At 42.2% G+C, this 23,127-nt stretch overlaps 1 protein-coding gene across 12 annotated transcripts in view; it reads left to right on the forward strand.

Moving 5' to 3' along the window:
* The first annotated feature begins 9,737 nt into the window (after positions 1-9,737).
* MROH1 (maestro heat like repeat family member 1) overlaps positions 9,738-23,127 on the forward strand; it is a 202,163-nt gene continuing 188,773 nt past the window's right edge. For 11 of the 12 annotated variants that reach the window (XR_011965678.1, XR_011965679.1, XR_011965680.1 and 8 more), the window contains exons 1-2: positions 15,365-15,511; positions 21,197-21,642. Coding sequence is in view for 9 of the 12 variants with exons in the window: in XM_072602682.1 (XP_072458783.1) it covers positions 21,621-21,642 (22 nt within the window). In the remaining 3 variants the exon portion in view is untranslated. Of the gene's footprint in view, positions 9,841-15,364; positions 15,512-21,196; positions 21,643-23,127 lie in introns of those variants that run through there. The other variant, XM_072602683.1, reaches the window with a different exon arrangement.

Raw genomic sequence — 23,127 nt, forward strand, 5'->3', positions numbered from 1 at the left:
CTCTCTCTGGGAAGGATTTTTATAAAAGGGACAGATAGAAGGCTTTGTGGAGAGCGCTCTCTCTCTCTCTCTCTCTCTCTCTCTCTCTCTCTCTCTCTCTCTCTGGCTTCCAGGTGCATCTGGAACATACTGAAAGGAGAGATGAATTTCTTGTACTCAGTTCATAAAAGTATTGTACAAGGAGATTCGCTGGAATGCTGGCCAAGAGTTTACTGCAGTTCCTTTGGGAATAAAGAGACAGTGTAACCTGGAGCATGGTAATGTGAGTCCTTCCTAAACTTCCTCCACTTGTGACTTTGAAAATCCTAAATGCTTGATAGTACTTATCCACCAAAAAAAGAGCCTACTTTGAGACAAAACTATGAGACCAAAAGAGTCAGGATACTGAAGAAAGGATGGAGGGATTTAGGAATTCAAACTTTGAAATTGTCTCTCTAATGTGACTCAAGAGCTGCCCGTTTTTAAGCTTATAGGAAGAGAATGTACTACTGCTGTGCTAATTATCCGTTGAAGGAATGTAATATGTGAATTGCCCATGAGGTGGCAGTGTATTTGAACTACTAGCCCAGCCTTGTAAGTTAACTTTATCTGACTCATGCTAGAGACAACCCTTTTCTTTCTTGATTTATTTCTTCCTTTCTTCCTTTTTTGGAGGCAATGAGGTTAAGTAACTTGCCTAGCCATGAAGTGTCTAGGTTCGGATTTGAACTCAAGTCCTCCTGACTCCAGGGTCAGTGCTCTATCTACTGCACCACCTAGGTGCCCTAAGAGACAATGTTTTTCTAAGAATTTGTTGGTCACCAGATGATCCTCAAACTGAAAAAAAAAAAACAAACCCAAGTTATCTTCCATCTCCAAACTCACATAGTAGCAGGAGTGATAAGCACCTTTGATTACTACCTCACTGGTTAGGACTAGGTACAAAGTTAACCTACAACACAAAGTGGAATCTTACTCAAAATATTAAATTATAAAATCTGCTGTCTATACTTAGCTCAGAGCCCCCATTCTGTATATTGATTCCTCCCTCTCAATTTATTTCCCTTTGTATTTGTAGTTTCAGAGAATTAGCATGCTGTGATCACATAGTTTATTAATATATAGAAAGAAATGGAAAAGAAACTAAACCAAACACACCTATGTGGAGGCATTTGCCTCTAACCATTTCCTAGTCCTCTTGCCCATTGACCCCCCCACATCCCCCTGCTCCCCCGCCAGATTTCTAGGTGTGGTTTAGAAGAATACTGACCATATACATCTGTAGTTTGTTGAAAAAGAATAAGGTGAGAGGGATATGCATTCCCTGTCTCAGATTAATGGGCTAAAGTGAAAAAGTGGGAAAGATGGTATGTCTTCTGTATCTCTCACCTGCAGAAACATGGTAGTCATGTTGACTATTGTTTGGGGGTAGAACTGTATGGTAGGAGCATTATCTTAAACCCAACTATAAATTAGCATCTTGTTTTGTTCCAATTTCACACCTAAATTAAGAGGACGCTGCCCTGAATCAGGCCCAATCCATAACATGCTGACTGTAACTACAATCCTTATGGACCAAATTGAATTCAGTAACCCCCTTGGGCAGCTCATGATGCTACAGCCTCTCAGCCCTGTCATTTACATCTTGGAGGATGCTCTTATTGTAAGATGAGAGAGAGAGAGAATCATGAAAGAGGCAGGGAAAAGAAGAAAAGGGGAAAGAACAGAAAAGGAAAAAAAGATGATACATTTAGGTTTTATCCCTTTGACTTCCTATTCCAGAGTGAACTTGGGGTAGAACAGCCTCTCTTTCCATCAGAGAATCAGGGGAAATCAGGGAAGTCTTGTTTCCGATGGCGTGTTGCACAGATTCTGCTCTCTCTGTTCCTGGATCATCAGAATTTGTTCTACCACTCAGTCTCTATCTCTGTCTCTCTGTCAGATCAAGTCAACGAGCATTTATTAAATACTTACTGTGTGCCAGGCACTATACTAAGCAGAAGAATAGTCCCTGCAGATCTTCAAGGAGTTTATGTTCTAATGGGAGAAGACCATGCATAAAAAGGAAGCTGGAAGAGGAGCCAGGAGGAGAAGGAAGTTTCCATGTAGAGACATGGTAGACAAAGTCCAGAGAAGAATGGAGACGTGGCTGACTTGGGCACTTTCCTTAAATGGAGCTTCTAGGAGGAAGGAGCCAAAGGCTTTATTTCAAGTGTGAGAAGTTCAGGGGCAGATAGAATGAACTTACAGAGTGAGGAGGATGCTGTGACATTGTAGGGACAGTCCAGAAGGTCAAGAGTGGAATCCAGAGAAGATATTTGACAGAAACTGGTGGGAAAAATACGGGCCACAGAGATTTTTTTATAAGGAAGTTGATAGGCATTCATACTGGTATACAAAATGCTTTGAAAGTGGTTGACATACAAGTTGTCACTACTGATGACCATGGTGTTTTTGATATTTCTATCAATGCATGTAAAGGAATAAAATGAAGTTCCTGGAACTGATGTACTGTGTAGGGACAACTGTATTGCTATCTTATGACGGAGTTTAGACTGTTCCAGATAGAAAGGGCCTTGGAACAAAGAACTGGAGGTCCCATTCTCTCTGTCTTCCTACTATCTCCCTGAGCCCAGGGAAAAAAATAATTCAGAGATATTAAAAGGACATTGCAGATTCTTCAAGACTATGAAACTTTGACAGAAGCAACTGTGCTCAGTCATTGTGGTATTATACTTTATTTTCATTTATGGTGTCATTAACACATTTGTATGCTGAGTGAGTACATGCTTTGGTACTGAGAAAGGAACTGTGAATCAGGTCGCTGATGTGATAAATTTGAAAAGGAAATGAATTCAACTTGGCATTACTTTTTTTTTTTTTGAGGCAGTTGGGGTTAAGTGACTTGCCAAGGGTTACACAGCCAATAAGTATCTGAGGCAGCATTTGAACTTGGGTCCTCATGACTCCAGAGCCAGTGCTCTATCCACTGTGCCACCTACCTACCCCTGCATGACTTATTCTTAAAAGAAAAAAAAATCTGCTCTGAATATATAGAGTGTTCCTTCATGTGGACCTTATGATCACACTGGAGGGAGGCAAAGGGAGTGTTTGTGGGGGGAGAACATGAGTGGAAGCCAAGAGCATTATGAGTTATTGGGGGGAATAATCTATATCCTTAGATCCAAAATTCATAATCCAGGGAATTTAGGAATAGCTAGCAGTAATGCATGTTTCTTGGGTAGTGAACTGATGACAGATACCTAAAGGGTTTTTGCTCATGCTCAGACTGGTGTGCTATAGTATTGGTGTGTTCAGGCTGGAGCCTACTGTTAAAGCATCACTTGGTAGCAGATTCTCTCTCTCTCTCTCTCTCTCTCTCTCTCTCTCTCTCTCTCTCTCTCTCTCTCCCCTCCTTTTCCCTTTCCTCTTTTCCCTCTCCCTTTCTCTCTTCAAGGTACTCCAAACTCTAACCCTTCATGCAAGCAACACTATCCCTAGATGTCCTCAGTGGGTCATGAGAGGGAGGCAAGGGTTTTTCAAAGGACTGTATTAGTAATTAGACAATGTGAGACTTCATTACAAACTGTTCAACATACAGGCTTTGAATTCAAAATGGAGTTGTTACAGACTTGGGACCACTGTGGGAAGGGAGAAGCAATTAAATGTAGATGAAACAATGCACAAATTGTCCTTTTTGCGCACCAAATTGTGACAGCAAGGGGTGAGGAACCTGTGACCTCGAGGCCTCAGGTTGCCCTCCAAGGCCTAAAGTGCTACTTTTGACTAAATCCAAACTTCACAGAACAAATCCCTTTAGTAAAAGAATTTGTTCTTTAAAACTTGGACTCAGTCAAAAGGCTGCATTCGAGGACCTAGAGGGTCACATGAGACTTTGAGGTTGCAGGTTCCCCACTCCTGTACCCTAGATTCATTGTCACGATGGTACAATGAATCAGGCCACTGCTGTGACAGATTTGAAAAGGAAATGAGTTTAGTTTGGCATTATTTACTCTTTTAAAAAAAACCAATAGCTGTAATAAGTACATGGTGTGTCCCTGGTGTGGACCTTCGCCTGACACTGGGGATACAAGTGAGTGGAAACATACAACAGGTCCTCACATGGGACGTCGGTGACCTTTTTCATGTCTGGGTTTTTCTACTTCCTGCTGAGTCTTTCCTGTCCTGTCCTTTCTTAATCACTCCAGCCGGGCTTCTCCAAGCTCTTCACTATAAATGGCAGCAAAGCAGTGCCACCTGATGCTTGATGACTCACTTTTCACTTATTTCACAGATATTTCACATATTTGATTTGTGAGGTAAAAATTCAACAAATCTCTTATAAGAAGTCAGCAGTCCTTATTTAATAATCCTATAATCTTCAACCAGTTATATGACTTTCCATTTTATGAACTTTACCTTCTTAAATCTTAAATCAGTCACAAGCAAATGAACTAAGGGATCACGATATCGTGCAGTGCCAGCTATTTATTAATTCTCAAAATCGTGTATTTGTGTCTTTGAAAACTGTTTCTTCATAGTCACATTTTACAAGATTTGAACAAATGAAAGTTCTCTCTCTTTTGCTGTTATTTCACTTGGTGATCTCATCAGCTCCCAAGGTTTCAACGATCATCCCTTGCTGATGATTCTCAAATCTCCTTATCCAGCTCTCACTTCTCTCCTAATCTTCAGACTCTCATTTCCAACTGCCTGTTAGATATCTCAAACTGGATGTCTCACAGACATTTTAAACTCAACATGTCCAAAACTGAACTTAACTATATTTTCCCCCAAACTCTCTCCTGTTTGTTTCCTGTTACTGTTGAGGAGATGCTGATCTTCCCAGTCACCCAGGCTCACAACCTAGAAGTTATCCTGGGCTCATCACTCTTTCTCACTGCCCTCTCCCCATATTCAGTCTGTTGCCAAGTTATGTCAATTGCACCCTCATAACCTCTCTTTTATTTACCCCCTTCTTACCTCTGACACTACCTCTGCCCTGATACAGGCCTTCGTCATTCCATGACTGGACTGTTGCAGTAGCCTGCTGGGTTGCCACAAGTCTCTCTATACTCCAGCCTATCGTCTGTTCAGCTGTCAAATTAATCTTCATAAAGCACAGATCTGACATGTCAATTTCTCCATTCCATTCCATAGATACAGTGGCACCCTCTCATCTTCAGGGCCAAATATAAAATCCTCTGGCATTCAAAGACTTTCACAACTTGGCTCCTTCCTATCTTTCCAGGCTTTTTACAACTTTCTCCCCATGACATACAGTGTGATCCAGTGACATTGACTTCCTTGCTGTCCCTCACATTAGGCATTTTTGTTATCTGTCCCCATGCCTGGAATGCCTTCCTTCCTCATAGCCACCTCTTGGCTTTCCTGGTTTCCTTCAATTCCAACTAACATCTCATCTTCTAAGAGAAGCCTTTCCTGATCCCCCTTAATACTAGTGCCTTCTTTCTGTTGACTGTTTCCTATTTATCTTGTGTATTTTTTGTTTCTACGTAGTTGTTTGCTTGTTGTTTTCTCCCATTAGACTGTGAGCTCCTTGAGTGCAGGCCTTTCATGGTATACCTGGCACTTAGCACAGTGCCTAACACATAGTAGGTGTTTAATAATGCTTATTGACTGGCTTTAAACCATAAACCATTTTTTCACATACAAAAAAGACTTCACCTTACATCCTTTACAAGGTGATTTGATGCTTTATATTTATAACACAATTTATTTTCTTCCTCACACTGGTCACACTGCTTTTGAAAAACATAATTATTTGCACATAGATTTTTAGCAGTTTTTAATTAAACCAGAGTTCTTTTCCTGTTCCTTTCATATATCAAATTGTTCATGAACAAAAGGGGAAATATCTTATATTTGAATTTAATTCTTTATGCAAAAGTATATTTTTTTGTCCCACCAACTCAGGAAAATGTGTCTTCCTGATTCCAGGCCTGGTACTGTATCCACTGCACCACTAGCTGTCATGTATGGTTTAGTGGTCTCCATTTCTACTTGAGTTTTATTCCACTGAAGTAGTAAATAATCAGGAAAATGTGGGGTTTAAATTCAGCAATTGATATTTACTAGCTGTATGACCATCGGAAAGTCACAACCTCAATTTCCTTGTTTACAAATGGAGAATGAGACCTGTAGCATCTATCTTACAGGGTTGTTGTGAATTTTGAATGGGATAATGTCTGAGAAGCATTTTGCAAAGTTTGAAGCATTATATAAGAATCAGTAATTATTACTCAGTTCCATTTAGGTTATGGTCTAAGCTCATTCTTTCCTTGGTTATATTTCTAGTGTTTCCTTGGCTGGAAATGACATAGTTTCTCTCTTCTTCTGTCTTTGCAAATCCTACTGTAACTCAGGCCCAAGCCTGTTCACACAAGATTCCTCTTTGATGGAGAATGATTACTTGTAGTTTCATACCTGTATGAGGGGCAGGCTTGGAGAGAGCTTGGGGAAGGAGAGTCCTTGCTTAAGCTTCCATATTCAAGAGAGGAGAACACATGGTTCCAGGTTCTCTTCAGGGAGACATTCCTGGAGGGAGAGGAAAACTCTGGGAAGAAGGCAGAAAGCAGAGGAGCTAGTGCCTCTGCCACATTGCTGTGTATCCTTAGCTTACAATGTTAGAGGTTTTGGGGAATTTCTCTAGTGCATCTGAGGTTTTCTCTCATGCTCAAGCTGTGATCTCACTCCCTGTGGGAGAGCTAATTCACTCCATGTATTATCTAATTCTAAACTGCATAACAGGTGTTAAATGAAGGCAAGGAGGACTCACTTCCATGGGCAAGGGCACCACTGTGGACTCACATGGATCAGGTTCAATCCTAAGAAAGCCTGATCCCTAAGAGAGGGGAGTCAAGCTTTTTTCACATTCTCTGGCTCATTGTCCCTCTACCCCAAGGTTCTAGGGGGGAAATTTTTCTTAAATAAAACTTAGGTAGGGTGCCCTCTAAAAAGGTTTGGTAGGATCTCTTCTAGAAAACATATTCAGTGTATAAAGTAGATATCAAATATAGGATGATTATTTCCATCATCACAAAAAATGCTTAAAACACAAAAGACTTATAAGCATTCAGTAAAAAATTAAAACATAAAACAATAACCCATCTCTTGCATTATCAGTCTCCTCGAAAAGGAAAGGTACTTTGTAGGGACTGCTGAACACATATTTCATTTTGACTTTTGACCTGCACTGCCCATGGATCTCCTGGAAAGCCAGAACAGGATATAGTCTTTCATAGTCCTTTCCACTACAGCTCCTTCCAGCATTTCCGCTTGGCAGTAATCCATCTTCTCCAAGAAGTTGGGTGGTAGTTTGAAGGGGACAGCTAGCATGGACTCAGGAGTGAAGGAGTATGGATCAGTGAAAAGGGGTTGGACGTGGAGTCAGAGGACATGGTTTCAAATACGGGTTCTGCCATTTACTTCTGTGACATGGGGCAACTCATTTAACCTCCCTGGGCCTCATTTTCCTCATCTATAAAATGGGAGGTTGCCTCTGAGATCCCTTCCAACCCTAGTTCTATGGTCCTATGATCTCTCAGACTCGAGTTAAACACAAGGGCTCAGGATCCATTTCTTAGGGTCACTGCTCACTGCTCATCTTAAACTATGATGCCAAATGAACAAAATACTCTAGATGAAGAATGACAAAGGTAGAGTTCATTGGGCCTCCAACTTTTCTATTCTTAGAAATGTTCCTCTAAAGAAGCCCAAAATTGCATTAAATTTTTTGATTGCCATATTACACTGTTGACTCACATTGAGCTTCAAGTCCACCTAACTCCTCAGATCTTTTTCAGAAAAATTTTTGTCTTAATGATAGCTCCCCCATCTTATATGTATGAAGTTGGTTTTTTGTATCCAAATGCAAGACTTTACATTTATTCCTTCAATTTTAACTGCTTCATTCTGTTTGTGGAGAAGCTTCTGATTTTATTTAATCAAAACTACCCATTTTATCTCCTTTCTCTGATTTTTGTTTGGTAAGAATGCCTTTTCATAATTGCGGTTGGTAGCTATTTTCCTATCTTATGATCTGGCATTTTATATTAGAATCATGTATACCTCTGGAGCTTATTATAGTGTATTATGTAACCTCGGTTTCTACCAGTCTGCTTTCCAGTTTTCCCAGCAGTTTTTCTTAGATAATTCATACCCCAGTAGTTGGAGATCATGCTGACTATGGATTCAAAAGAGGACTTCTGGGCTGTAAAGTATCAGGAGTTGTGAGCTGCCTTTTGCTCTACTTATATCCTAAATGTGTACCTCACTATTATTGTACTTAAAGTTTGAATCCAGTCTTCCCATGGAACAGTATTTGTGTAAGAGTATTTATGGTAACTTTTGGAGAGAATGTTTTATACAAAATATTCTCACTGTAACTTTTTAGTAAATACTTTTGTTAAAACCTAATTAAGTTTATTGACTCAGTATTAATAGTTAAGAAGCACCAGGAGAACACTGGTGGGGGCTCCCACTCCCTCAAACTCACTTCTTCAAGGTTACCCCTAGAATCCAGAGTAGAAATAGTAGTCCACTCTCTGGGGACCCCAAGCCATGAATGCAATTTCAAGTTAGGAGAGCAAGTCCTAGTGGCATGCTACACCTTGAATTTCTGGGGGGTCCTGGTGGTGATGATCATGTTCAGTTGCTGCTGCAGGAACTCAAATGAGTAGAAACAGTACCAGAAGGCAGTGGGAGAACCAAAATCATACTGGGAGCCATGGTGTGAGCTGAGATTGGACAGAGGACTTCATCTTCCCCCTGATTTCATGGTTTCTAGAATTGGAGCTGTGCCCCTGGATCCTATAACTGATCTACTTCTTCTCTTTCTACAATCTGTGAGTGGAGAGGAGTTTTGGAAATACGGCCATGCCCATATTCCCCAAACATTTTCATTACATTTTTGACATATTAAATAAGTTGAGTAGCCAGTGAATATTATTTATCTGAGTCTTAACAAACTGATGGTTGACCACCAGAGAATAAGAAATTTTATAGGATTAGGGGAAGGTCTAGAGCCACATTTCCTATATGCTTAACATTCAGAGCAATATTTTACTTTTCACATCTTAGTATAATTCAGAGCTTGGGTTAGTGAGGAATTCTTTCCTTTCTCCCAGATTTATTGAAACCAGTCCCTTGGCAGGGCTGGTTGGTCTGCACATGTGCATGGAGATAATCATTCGCACATGCATCAACATGTCCTCGACTGGTGGCTCAAATAGTACACAACTTGATGGGCAAAATTATGAACTACGCTTCCTTTTTTGATCATGGTAAAGTGATACTCTGTCTTTCTGTAAGCTTACTAGAAGTTTGTATTCTGTGGCAATATTTCAAGTGTCTTGTGAGACAACCAACAAATGTACACAAAGGTCATCCCTATTATCACATGCTTATGTGTCACAAAGATTAAAAATAGAAAACTGCTCTCCAGGAGTTTACATTTTTAATAGTGGTGAGCCCATGGAGCAAACCTATGTAGCCACATGCTTTGGCCTCTTGAGAAAGAGCATGTACAAGCAGAGGCTCCTATTTGGTATCTTAATCACCATGATGGGGAGGATTAGCAGTTGAGTCAGGAAGAACCAACTTCTCAATCATCTTTAAAAAAAAAAGAGAGGACAATGTCTCCCCCCGCCTTTGTCTCACTTCCCTTCTCTGGAGTGTGCTTCTTGGGAGCTAAGCAGGGAACCTCCATCAGACTTCCTGCAAGGGGGTGGGGCAGGGAATTTCTTTCTCCCAGCAGCAAGAACATATGATGGCCTAGAAGTGCTTGAGACGGCACCTCAATTCCCTGGCCATCTCATTTGTTTCTTTTCACCAGCACAGGTAACAAACCCATCCTGTTGTATCTACTGCTTCAAATGTCTGGGTCACAGGGACTCGAGATCTCGTTATTCTAACTTTAAGAGCAGTTAGAATTTTGAAGAACACCGTTGGTGTGGCAGTTCAAAGTGACAGTTGAAAAAAATGGCTTGAAACAAAGCACAAGAATAACAGTAGTTAGCGTTTCTATAGAGCTTGGAGGTTGACAATCACCTCACACCTGTTAACTCATTTGATCCTCACAGCAATTCTCGGAGGCTGGCGCTATTATTTATAGTTCTTATTTTATAAATGAGGAAACTGAGGTATTCAGAAAGATGATGAGAATTGCCCAGGGAGCATCTGGGTCAGAATTTGAACTCAGGTCTTTCTGACTCCAAATCCCGTTCTTTATCCACCTCAGGATTATCTGTGATCTTCAAGGATCCCCAAAGAATCGGTACTGTTAGAAGCTTTTCCCATGGACTCAAGGAGAGGGTGGAGAGGGATGATTGAGAGTGTTAGCTTAAAGACATAGAGAGGAAGGAGATGAAGAGGTCTTTTTGAGGAAGCTGCTTTCAGTTTTATGAAGAGGACTTAAGATTTACTTAATATCTTAAAAGACAGTGAGTAGAACAAGACTGAGTGAAAAGGAGTCAATATCTTAAGGGTTTGGGGTGACTTTGGTCATGTCCAAAATAATCTAAATTGATAAGAAACAAATTTGTATGTCTATGTACAAGGTGTCCCAAAAGTTGTAGTGAATTTATTAAAGTTTTAAAATTGCACTAAGACTTTTGGGACATCTTGTGTGTACGTATATGTTTGTTTGTTGTCATTTGTTAAATTATACATGTAGAATAATAATAGCAAATATTTATGTAGCACTTTAAAGTTTGCAAAGCACTTTACCACTAAATCCCTTTATCTTCATAACTCCCCCAGGAGAAAGGTGCTGTTGTGATTCCCATTTTACATATGAGAAAACTGAGGGAGACCCAGGTTAAGTGACTTGTTCATGGTCACCCAGCCACCGAGTACCTGAGTCTGGGATTTAACTTTAACCACCCAGCTCTACAAAGCTTTGACTCCTCCCTGGGAGGCCATATTCAGAATATGTGTTTCATGCTTAGATGCTGCCAAAATACATGGAGAGAATTGAAGAGCCTAAAGGGAAGATGAAGCTTTGCAGTGGGTTACCTACAATGAGGGTTGAAGATTAGATAATGACCCCAAGAGCTTCTCTGAGGAACATGGCTTTTAAGCACTCCTTTTGTGATGAAAGAAATAAACATCTGTTCCAGATATGTATATTGTAAATCAATATATAATTTTGTATATTGATTTACTTTTCTAGAAGAGATTTATCTCTTGATTATTCATTTAAAAGGAATATTATCTCTTTTGGTGATTATCCTTTTTGGCAATATCCTAGACATGTATCAAACCTGAGCTTTGTTTTAAGAGATGTTCCTGACGTGCCAGTAAAACCTGACTCCTCTTTTTGGGAATCAGCCTCACCTGGGGCTGAATCCAGTCCTTGTGGGTCTAGAGCAAGGGTCTCTTGTACGAGAGGAATGCCCCCTGGGCCACAGGTTACACATTGTACGGAGAGATGGTACACAGAGAGATAATCTGGTACAGTGGAGAGATGGTGCACAGAAAAGTACAATACTAGGTAGGGAGAGATAAAGTGCTGTAGGTACACTTTCAGCAATAGAGTAGGCATATGGAAATCAGTTAAGACTTCATGAAAAGTTGGAACATGCTGACCTCTGTCCCAGCTTCTGTGTACATTCCAGGAAGGAAATGGTATGCCCAGTTTGGCTGGAACAGAGTGTATGATGAAGATGTATGATGTATAACATGTATAATGTTAAACAAAGTTAGAGAGATTGAAATCATATTGTGAAAGACCTTAATTGACAGTTTTAGGTAGAAATGGAGTTTATATTTCATCATTTTTTTCAACAATAAGGAGTAACTGAGCTAGAGTGGCATTGCTATGGGTGGAGAGAAGGAGAAGTATAGGAGATATTGTAAGCAGAATCAGTTTGGAGCACCAAAAAGAAAGCCAAACGGAAATGGGAACTGGATGTTGGGGAGAAGATGAAGAACATAGATGAAAACTCTGTTTAACATATAAAGCATTACACAATCCATATCTCACTATGCCCAATCACATAGTATACATTCTAATCAAATGGGCCTTCTTGCTATTCCTCAAATATGATATTGCATCTCAATAAATCAATAAGCATTTATTACGCTCCTCATATGTGCAAGGCACAGTAGTAGCATTGGGGATATAAGTAAAAAGAATGAAACCGTGTCTACTCACAAAGAATTTACATTCTAATGGGAAAGACAAGTGCATCTAAGTATATATGTGTATATACAGCATAACTCTAAAATGAATAAGTACAAAGTAGTTAGATGCCAGGTAATTACAGAGGGAGTGCACTAACGGTTAGAGGAATTAGAAAAGGTTTCATGTAAAAAGATAGTGCTTGAGTTGCATCTTAAAGGAAGACAGGGCAGGACAGGACAGGACATGATCTATATCTGGCCACTGGACCCAGATGGCTCTGGAGGAGAAAGTGAGGCTGGTGACTTTGCACAGCTCTCCCTCACTTAAATCCAATTCATTTGCATGTCATAGCATCACCTCCCTGATGTCATGGTCCTCTTCAAGAATGAAAAATATTCTCATGGTTTCTCTCATTAGTTTTAATTCTTCTGTGTAACATGACTAATGTGAAAATGTGCTTAATAAGGATGTATGTGTAGAACCCATATAAGATTGCAAGCTGTCTCAGGGAGAGAGGGGAGGAAATTGAAAACTTATAGAAGTGATTGTTGAAAACTGGAAAGCAGATTAAATTAAAAAAAAGAAAAGAATGAAAGACTAAACAGCAGCAACAAAGGAAGACAAAGGACCATGAGGCAGCAGTATATTGTGGACATGTGGTCCAGCTAGTTCAGAGGCAAAAAGATGGAAAATGGGAGGTTGTGAAGAACAGAGAGAAGGCCAATTTGGTTGGATCACACGCAGTGTGGGAGGAGAAGTAAAGTCCAATGAAGCTGGAAAGAGAGATTGGGGCCAAGCTGTGTATCACTATACCATCTAAACAGAGGAGTTTACATTTTATCCTAGAGACAGTAGAAAGTCATTGGAGTTTATTAAATAGGGGAATGACAGTGGTCAGATCTATACTTTAAGATCATCACTTTGATAGCTGAGTGGAGCGTGCATTGGAATGGTGAAGAGACTTGAGGCAGGGGGACCAATCAGGAGGCTTATTGAAATAGTCCAGGTGTGAGGAGATAAGGGCCTGTTCTAGGATAGCGGCCGTATCAAAGGAGAGAAGGGTGTGTATGCATATATATAAAAAAGATGTTACAAAGCTAGAATTGATAGAATTTGGCAATTGACTGGATAGGAAGGTGAGTAAGGAGTTGAGAGTGATACCTAGGCTTAGGTGAGTGGGGGTGGGGTGGGGAGAAAGAAAATGAGTTTAACTTTAGACTTGTTGAGTTTTAGAGACTTCTGAGACATCCAGTTTGAAATGTCCAATTAATTGGTGATGTAGGACTAAAGCTCAGACTAGGACTGGATACATACACACACACACACGCACGCACGCATGCATGCATGCACCCTATCTCAATGCCTTTGCAATGGCCATTTCTCACTCTCCGACTCAACTTGGTCAATGTGCTTCCTCCTCCCCCCTGCCTCTTAGGATCCCTGGTTTCCACTTTAGCCACATACACTTTTTTTTTTTTTTTAATCTCAATTGTGACTTGAAAGGTCAAGGTCCCCAGGGATTTGGCTAGTTATATATCCCCCTCGTGGTTCTGGGCATACCCTTAAAGGGCAATAGGATATTTCTTCTAATGCTGTTGGCTGAAGTTTCCATTCCATTTCTGTTCTCCCCAATATCAACTTTCTATTTTTATTTTCTATTTCAGCTCCCCGATACTATTGGTTATGATGGATTATTATATGATTATGACTCAATGGTTATTACCCCAGTGTCATTTAACATCACTTGGCTTTTACAAAAGGATATTTACTGAGGACATGTGTAGTCTGAAGAAAGTTACAAAGCATTTCCTCTCAGCACCTGGGGGGCACGTTCTTCTCTTCACCTCACCCCCTGGGAAAAGTGGGCTCAAATTTAATATGACTGCCACAAAAATTCACCCCTTCAAGTTTGCTCCTGGGTTTAGCATAGGCACTAGAGAAATAGCTCCCTTCTGGCCGGAGGGTGGGGTGTTTCAGAGTCAGTCCATTAGTGGTCAAGCAGGCTGCTCCTCAGGTTCTCCCAGGTGCCTCACCTGGCTAGGCTGAAGGCAAAATCTGATATGGATTCTTGGACTGATGGTGGCTCTTCTGACCTTTGGGAGCATGTGACTTCTGTTGTATTGCCACCAATACTTTCACCTACAACAAGAAAGAACACGTGGAAGAGACAGCATATTCACAGCCATGTGACAGCCGTGGTGAGGAGGCAGGCAGCAGGAAGCCACCACTGCTGCCCCCTCTGTCCCCAGTCATTCCTCATTGTAGCCTCGCCTTCTACATGCATTTTCTGATTCCTCCCCCCCTTCCAACTGTTCTGCTTTTATTCTGTAAATATGCTTGTCTCTCTTTATAGACTGTAAGCCCTCGCTGGGGTGGCTTCATTTTGGTCTGTATCCCTAGTCCTTAACACGGTGCCCATGATGCCCAGCACACAGCTGGGCTTGTGGGTTGCAATACTGTGGAGAGGGAGGGAAAAGGAGAAGGCGAGCGTGGAGGGAGGAGTACAAAACCCTGGGTTGTGAGGGACGACGACCACCTGACTGTGGGGGGTGGGAGCGAAGACTTCTTTGTAGGGAGGAGGACGCGTGCAGTGGGGCGGGCTTGGAAGCTGGCCGTCCCAGGAGGGGGCCTGCAGGCGGAGGAGAGCCTGAGAGGTCTGGGGGGCGGGGGAGCATGAGAACCTGGAGGTGGGGGGGGCAAGTGTCAGAGAACGCGATCGGGACCAGTCACGGGATGGAGTGGGGCGAGAGGCTGGGTCAGGGTGTCACACACGCGGGGGTCTGGGGCGGCACTGGCAACGACTGGAGGGAGAAGGCTGGGCAGGGCGTGGCGCCACCCGGGTAGGGGACCGGCACGGAGAGAGGGTAGGTTAGGGTACCTACGGCCCCTCCCCCCGGCTCACCTCGGCGGGGCGCGCGCGCAACGCCCCCCTTCTCCCACACCTTTCCCCTCCCCCCTCGTCCGCCCAACCGTCAGGTGCGGAAGATCACGTGGTGGGCGGGCTTGGTTGGCTGGGGAGCCCTAGAGGCTGCCAAGGAGGAAGCCCGGAGGGCGCGTAAGCTAAGAGCGCGCGTGCCCGCGAGCGCGTTGGGGCCTCCCAGAAGAGGGGTTGGAAAAGAGAATCGGGGCCGTGGCGGGAGAGGCCAATCGGAACGCAGAGCGCGGAGGGGGCGGAGGCCCGCGTGTCCGCCCCGGAGCCTGGGGTTGGTTAGGTAGGAACGAGGGGCGGGGCCTCGCCTCTTTCTCGGAGTGAGGCGTGGGGCGCGGGCGCGCGGGCCGGCGGCGTGACGCGCGCGCCTCGGCTTCTCCCCTGCCGCTGAGCTCGGGCCGGCCGCGGCTGCAGTGGCTTGGGAGGAGGCTCCGGAGGCGGCTGCGGCGGCTGAGGTAACTCACCGGCTCGGGCCGGGGGAGGTGGAGGCTACGTCGTGCTCCTTCCTCCGAGGGCCTGGGATTTGCTGGGCGGCTCCGTTCCCTGGGCTTCCGGGAGGGAGATCGTAGAGCCGGGCCCGCCCCGCCCTGGCCGCAGCCCGGGGGAGACCGAGGCAGCGCCGCGACGGAGGCGACCTCCTCCGCCCAAGGTCACGGGCCGCCGGCTCTCCGCTCTGCGGTCTTCCCCCCACCCCTGCGCCCCTTCCCATTACCGCCTTCCCGGTGCAGGTGTTCTCTCCCAGGTAAAGGGAATCCCTCAGCATCCTTCAGCGTGGCCCCGGGCCCGTCTCCTCCCCTAAGACCGCGCGTTCCCCAGCGGAACTGCCGTCCTGCTTCTCCTCCCCTGTCATCCCCAGGAGACCCCCCTCGCCCCCTTCCCTGGCAGGAGTCTCCTCTGCTGCCCGCAGCCCCCGTGCCCGGATGCCCCTTGCCGCTCCCTGCACCCTGAGGAGGTGTCTGCCCCGGTAGAAGGCCCTTCCCCTGCAGCGTTACCTCTCGTGTTCCACCGTGAGCCCTGCGCGAACCGCCTTCTTCAAACCTACCTTGGTAGTCAGGTAGCTCCTATTCGCTTCGGTGACAGCTCGGCTCATTAAGGCCCATCCCTGGAAGTAAATGAGGGAAAGCCACGCAGGGAGCGTGAGAGTCCGGCGAGCTTGGGAAGCCTCAGAGCTCGTGGAGGTGCCAGTTAGGATCAGTGGCATTAGTGGTTCCATGATGTTAGGCAGGGGGCCTAGGCCTCCCAAGAGACAGGACAGGAGGGTAGAGAGGAAGAGGGAGGAAGAAAAAAGAGAGAGAAAGAGAATGAATGAAATCACCTGAAATACAGCTCAGGATGGCCCTTCCTGGGATCATACGTTTAGTCATACATGACTTGTTGTCAGAGTCAAGGGTCCAGGTCAGTGGAAGGCCTGCGGAGAACTGTTGGTGGTGCCTTAGATTTAGGATACAATCTGCTTGTGCTTAGTTATTGTATCATAGGCCAGATGAGCCTTTATTCCCGAGGTGAAGGCTGGAGGGTCCCTTGTTAGCGTGGGAGAACATCCTTGTGGAGAAAACTGTTCATCTCTATGGAAGTAGAACAGAGAGAAATTTACAAAGACAGCTGAATGGGATTTTTCACTTTTCTAGTCTCTGTATGGATGGATGTTCTGAGGCCTCTGAGGTTAAGTCTTTCTTGGCCTGTTTTTGTTGGAGCTTAGACTCCAGCCCATTTTTAAGTAGTTGAACTTTAATACAGGGTTGTAAGCAATTCTCTGTGTTTGTCAGATGCGGGAATGTGGATTTATTTTTCTGATTTGTGTGGACGACAGGCTTTGGCTCCTGGATCAAAAGTAAGAATCAGAATTGCAGGCGACCCCAATATAGAGTGGAAAAGATGTTGTATACCCCACAGTGGCTGGGCTTCCCTCCAGTATGTGAGCATTTAATGTCTGTTTTTACATGAAGCAATTTCCTTCATCTCTAAGCCAAACAGAAGGAACTGGTGCTTCCTTTGGGGGATATTCCAGTTCAGTCTGGTAATGAAGCTTGGTGTAGTGCATGTTGGGAAATGACATTTATAAGAGACCAGTATGAAGTAAACTTCATTTCTCTAAGCTGGCAGTGACTGTTTCTTTCTTTTACTTATGTCTTTAATGTGATTAGAGTTTTCTTTCTTGCTTTGAGCTCTGTAGTAAAGAAGAAAATTTCTGTAGTCATGGAGCAGAGAAATGGTTCTAGTTGCAGACTGAACAGTCAGCAGCCTCAAATAAGAGAGAGATTTCTGTTTAATTTTTACCCATAGGCCTACAGCAGCTAAGTGATTTTGGTAATTTCTAAGCCCGCACAATATACTGTCTTCTCCCTCACAAAGTTGTGAGGAGCTACATAAAGCCCTTTTTAATTTTTAAAAATTTATTGAGGCATTTTTGTTTTCATACAACAGACACTCCCCAACAAATATCTAAACAAATCCTCTTATGTGTAAATTTTATTGAAGCAAATGAATAGAAAAGAGTCTGTGGTTTTTAATTTTCGTAGTATGGTACTCACATTGACCAGAGGGATTTAGAAAAGCATACCTTTTATTGATGCCTCTTGTCTTCATCAATAATTTCTCAACTTGTCCCTCCAGGTTGGACCCTCCTTTTTCACAAAAGAAAAAGAGTCAAGCAAAAACCTACAGATTTCTTGTCTGACTGTATATGATTGTTTGCTAAAAGTTTTGTTGCCTCTCACTGTTGACTTTATTATATTGGTGTCATTGTCAATATTTTAAGTATTTTTGCTGCATCATTTCATCATATAAGTCTTGCCATGTTTCCGTTTCTATTCATTCCTAAATCTTTGAGTTCCAACTTCTCTCCCTTCTTCCCCTCCCCCACACATCCCCACTGTGAAGGCAAGCAATTCAGTATAGGCTATACATGTGTAGTTATGCAAAAGGCTTCCATAATAGTCATGTTGTGAAAGACTAACTATATTTCCCTTCATCCTTTCCTGGCCCCCATTTATTCCACACTCTCTTTTGACCCTGTCCCTCCCCAAAAGTGTTTACTTCTAATTACCCCCTCTTCCCATTTACCCTCCCTTCTATCATCTCCCCCCATACCCCACTTATCCCCTTGTCCCCTACTTTCCTGTAGTGTAAGACAGATTTTCATACCAAATTGAGTGTGTGTGTTATTCCCTCCTTAAGCCAAATGCGCCGAGAGTGAGCTTCACTTTTTCCCTCTCACTTCCCCCCTTTTCCCCTCCATTGAAAAAGCTTTTTCTTGCCTCTTTTATGAGAAATAATTCGCCCCATTCCATTTCTCCCTCTGTCCTCCCGATATATTCCTCTCTCACCCCTTAATTTTATTTTTTTAGATATCATCCCTTCCTATTCAACTCACCCTGTACCCTCTGTCTATATGTATGTAATCCAACTACCCAAATACTGAGAAAAGTCTCAAGAGTTGTCTTTCCATGTAGGAATGTAAACAGTTCAACTTTAGTAAGTCACTTATGATTTCTCTTTTCCTGTTTACCTTTTCATGCTTCTCTTGATTTTTGTATTTGAAAGTCAGATTTTCTATTCAGCTCTGGTCTTTTCATCAAGAATGCTTGAAAGTCCTCTATTTTGTTGAATGACTATTTTTTCCCTTGAAGTATTATACTCAGTTTTTCTGTGTAGGTGATTCTTGGTTTTAATCTTAGTTCCTATGACTTCTGGAATATCTTATTCCAAAGCCCTTCAATCCCTTAATGTAGAAGCTGCTAGATCTTGTGTTATCCTGATTGTATTTCCACAATACTCAAATTGTTTCTTTCTGGCCACTTGCAGTATTTTCTCATTGACTTGGGAACTCTGGAATCTGGTTATAATATTCCTAGGAGTTTGTCTTTTCAGATCTCTTTCAGGAGGTGATTGGTGGATTCTTTCAGTATTTATTTTACCCTCAAATTCTAGAATATCAGGGCAGCTTTCCTTGATAATTTCATGAAAGATGATGTCTAGGCTCTTTTTTTCCATCATGGCTGGTATGATAGACCTTTCCTATTGGCCTTCCAGGTTGCCTTGGGCTGGAAATCTCTTTCACTCTGTCGTTTTGTGGCTTCTGCTGGTCTAGAATTTGTTTAATTTTTACAGGTATTTTATAGGCTTTGGGAGTAGAGCTACAGTAGGTCCGTCCTTCTACTCCGCCATCTTGGCTCTGCCCCCCGCCCCTTGCCAAATCTTGCTCTTTCTACTTCCAGCATCAGACTCCCTCTTTTCACTCACACAGGTACCAGCTTTCAAGTCTCAGCTAACTTTCCACCTTCTGCAAGAAGCTTTTCCAGGCCTTCTAAGTACTTGTGCCTTCCCTCTGTTGATTGAATATATACAATTTATTCTGTGTATAGCTTGTTTGTACGTAGTTGTTTGCATATTGTCTTCTCCATTAGACTGTGAGCTTTTTGAGAGCAGGTTTGTTTTTAACACCACCTTCTATATAAGCTTTTCTTGATCTCTCCCCTACCTGCTAAAAGTCTTCTTTCCTAAGTACTGGGTGTTTGTCCTGCATGTATTCTTTATATGTTTATATGTGTGAGTGTTGTTTCCTCTGATAGAGTTATAAGCTCCTTGAATGTAGGGATTAGAAAAAAAAAGTATCCCAAGTGCCTATCACATAGTTGGCATTTAGAATAAATGCTTGTTGATTTATTCATAAAGTGCTTTGTAAAGCACTATGGAAATTTAAAACTCGCTACAGTTTTTACTACCATTGCTGTAGTCTTAGTTCTTTTCCTTCCCCCTAGGATAATCTTGAGTTAGTTTTCGGTATAATGTTCTTTTACCTATATAGGTGAAGCCTAGGAAATCTCTTCAGGATTAGAGTTAATGAATTTTTCCCCCCTTTCACCCCACCATTGTTCCCTCAATGGAGATACCTCTGAGAGCCAAGTGAATGGCCCCACTCTTCACCTTCTTTTGTCGAGTACTTGCCTGGGGAGACCAGGCAAGATTTTTATACTCCAGAGCCATATTCTGAATTCCCAGAGACTAATTCCCAATACTGAATGTGGCTGCCTTCCTTTAAACTTAAATCTGCAAAGTAGCTGGAGAAAGAAATAAATGTATTTCTGAAGGGCAGTCCAAGAGGTTTGTATGAGAGAGCAAGAGTAGTTCCAATCCTTTGCCTTGGTGACTGGTCTCCCTTGGGTAGGGAGTTAAGAGCAAGTTGTATGTTAATAATAATGACAGCTAACATTTATATAGTGCTTACTATGTGCCAAGCACTGTGCTAGGCACTTCACAGTTATCTCATTTGATCTTTACAACAGCCCTGGGACATAGGGGCTATAATGGAAGTAGCATGATTTAAATCCCGTGCCTTTCCCCTATCCCTACCAAATAAAATCAGACTAGCAGATTAACCAATGTGTGCTTCCAGAAAGAAATGCTATGAGGTAAGGATGGGCAGGCAGGAGGTAATGAGGCATTAGAGCAGATTTAGTGGTTAGGAAAGGAAAAACATATCTAATGTGGAGGAGGAAGTTAGGTGGACTGTGTGTCTGCAAAAGCTCTGTAGCTCTGGGTTGGTGGAACACTGTGCTCATTAAATAAGAGTGATTCAAGAGTCATTTATGGTTTACGTAATATTTGTTCTTTCAGAAAATTTTGAAAGGAATGCCTCTAGGATGTAATTTTGATGCTTAGAATGCTTGAACTTGGAAATTTTGTGATTTTATGCTTTGAGGGTATTAGTTAGATGGCATTTCCAAGACTTGGGGAGAATAAATTTCTTTAAGCCTTTCTCACATATAAACTTTTATAAGAATTATTAGTTACATGGCCAATAAGGAAGCATATTTTTTTGACTTCAAATGTATAATTCACATTATTTTCCTCTGCCATGGGTGGGGGAAGGGTGGGAAGAAGGGAGAAAATTTGGAACTTGGAATTTAAAAAGTAAATATTAAATAAATATATTAAAAATGGGAGGGAGGGGAAAATAATGAGTTATTAGAGTAGAAAGGAAGTATTTCCACTCTGTTCTCCATGAAACTGTGTACTCTTGCTTTCTTAAGCGAGGGAGGAGGGATTTTATGTTCAGAAATGGTAAGCAAGTATATAAAAAAGAAGTATGTAAAACAAGTATATAAAAATGTTTAATCTGTTAATTTTTTTTTTTGCAGGCCTTAAAGCAAGAAAGATGCTCTAGAGCATGATATATCAAACATGTGAACTCCTGGACTGAAGCCTACAAAGAAATCTACATTGAAGTGATGATGGAATAGCTTATTTATTATTTGCCAACAGAAACTATCAAAAGTTCAGAAACAGAAGATATTAAGCAAATGTGGATTGTTACGGCTGGAAAAATCAGAGAAGTCCATTTATATTTAGTGGATGGCTTATAATTTTCTTCTCTTTTATGGTTAAATTCAGCATAGAAATTTCAACATAAATTTTTTTCCAGTAGTTTTTGTAGTACAAAGAAAACCTCTTTTTGAAAGCCAAGCTATGTGTGGACACTTAGGAATTAAAATCTAGTTCTTTCTGGTGTTCCAGGTTTGAGAAGAAACCATTTTTGTTTTGGAGAAACCTCAGACCACGAAAATGGCAGAATCAAATGTGAAAAGTAAGTGTATGTGAGGGCTGTGCTCACATGTGTGCCCAGCTAAACATCACAGAATACAGAACTTGAGATGATCTTAGAGATCCATCCTGAGAGGTTAAGTGACAAGGCTTCAGATTGGCAGTTTTAAGACTAGAACTGGGTCTTCTATTGCGTTTTTTTTTTTTTTACCAAGCTGTAAATCAGTCAGTAACTGTTTCCCAGCCATACCACCCAAATGCCCTGCCCTTCAAGGTGGGCTTTGGATTAGGCTGCTGCTTTCAAAAACTATACTGTCCAGAGCTGAAACAATATTATTTAGGTGGAGAAAAGAGCAACCCCTTTGTCTTGGTCAGTCTTCTCCACATTTTCCAACATTCTACATTGCTTACACAAATTCAGTTTGGAATAAGATGAGGACAGCTTCTGTGACAGAGAAGACGTGGGGTCCCACTACTATTCTCCAAGGAGTGAAGAATAGTGTTTTTCTTCTCACTGGGCTATTAGATCATGGACTTAAGTGGGATCTGTGGGGGCAGTGATCTTAGCACATATACATATATATGTATACACACATATGTATGTATGTGTGTATGTATATGTAGAATACCAGAATCTGAACGAAGAAAGAGCTGACTAATTAGAGTTAATATCTGACAATACTCCCAGCTCACTCTGCCTTTCCCTGGCAAATGGGTCGCCCCAGTTATCTTGTACATTATCTATGCTGTGACTGGATGAATAGTAGCTGAGAACTGATGTACCTTCATCTTCTGTAAACTCTCTTCTGTTTCTCCCTTCCTTCTCTACCTCTTCCCTCCCTTCCTCCCCTTTTTCAGAGGGTGAACCTGCAGCCTTGAGGCCATATATAGCCCTCTAGGCCCTCAAGTGCAGCCTTTTGACTGAGTCTCAAGTTTTACAAATCCTTTTAATAAGGGGATTTATTCTGTGAAGTTTGGATTCAGTCACAGGGCCACACTTGAGGACTTAGAGGGCCACGTGTGACCTTGAAGCCTCAGGTTGCCTGCTCCTGGTCTAGTTTATGTACCATAAAGGTACCAAACTAGAGGAGTGTGTAATGAAGTCTCTTTCCTTCCGTTCCTTTTTTCCCTTAAGAAAAATTCCCCAAGCATTTATTTAATGCCTGCTTTATGCCAAGCACTTCAGATACAAAGACAGAAATCAAACAGTGCCTGCCCTGAAGGGTTTTTATTCTGTAGAGGAAATAACATGTCATAGAAAATTAAGTACAAATTATATACAAAGTAGATAAAAATTTCCTGGGCAATTCTCCTTCCTGCCCACTGGCAGACCAGTGTCTTTTTTCATTAATTATTTTTTTGTTATATTTTGAATTCTGAGTTATCTTCCTCCCTCCTTCCCAATCCTGCATTAGAGAAGCCCACTATTTGATATAGATATATATATATCGTATGATATATATGCATGTGTAACATATACATACAAATATATTTATATAAGACACATATCAGTTCTTTCTCTGAAGGT

The sequence above is a fragment of the Notamacropus eugenii genome, chromosome 4 (genome assembly GCF_028372415.1).
Source record: "Notamacropus eugenii isolate mMacEug1 chromosome 4, mMacEug1.pri_v2, whole genome shotgun sequence".
Taxonomy (NCBI): Eukaryota; Metazoa; Chordata; class Mammalia; order Diprotodontia; family Macropodidae; genus Notamacropus; species Notamacropus eugenii.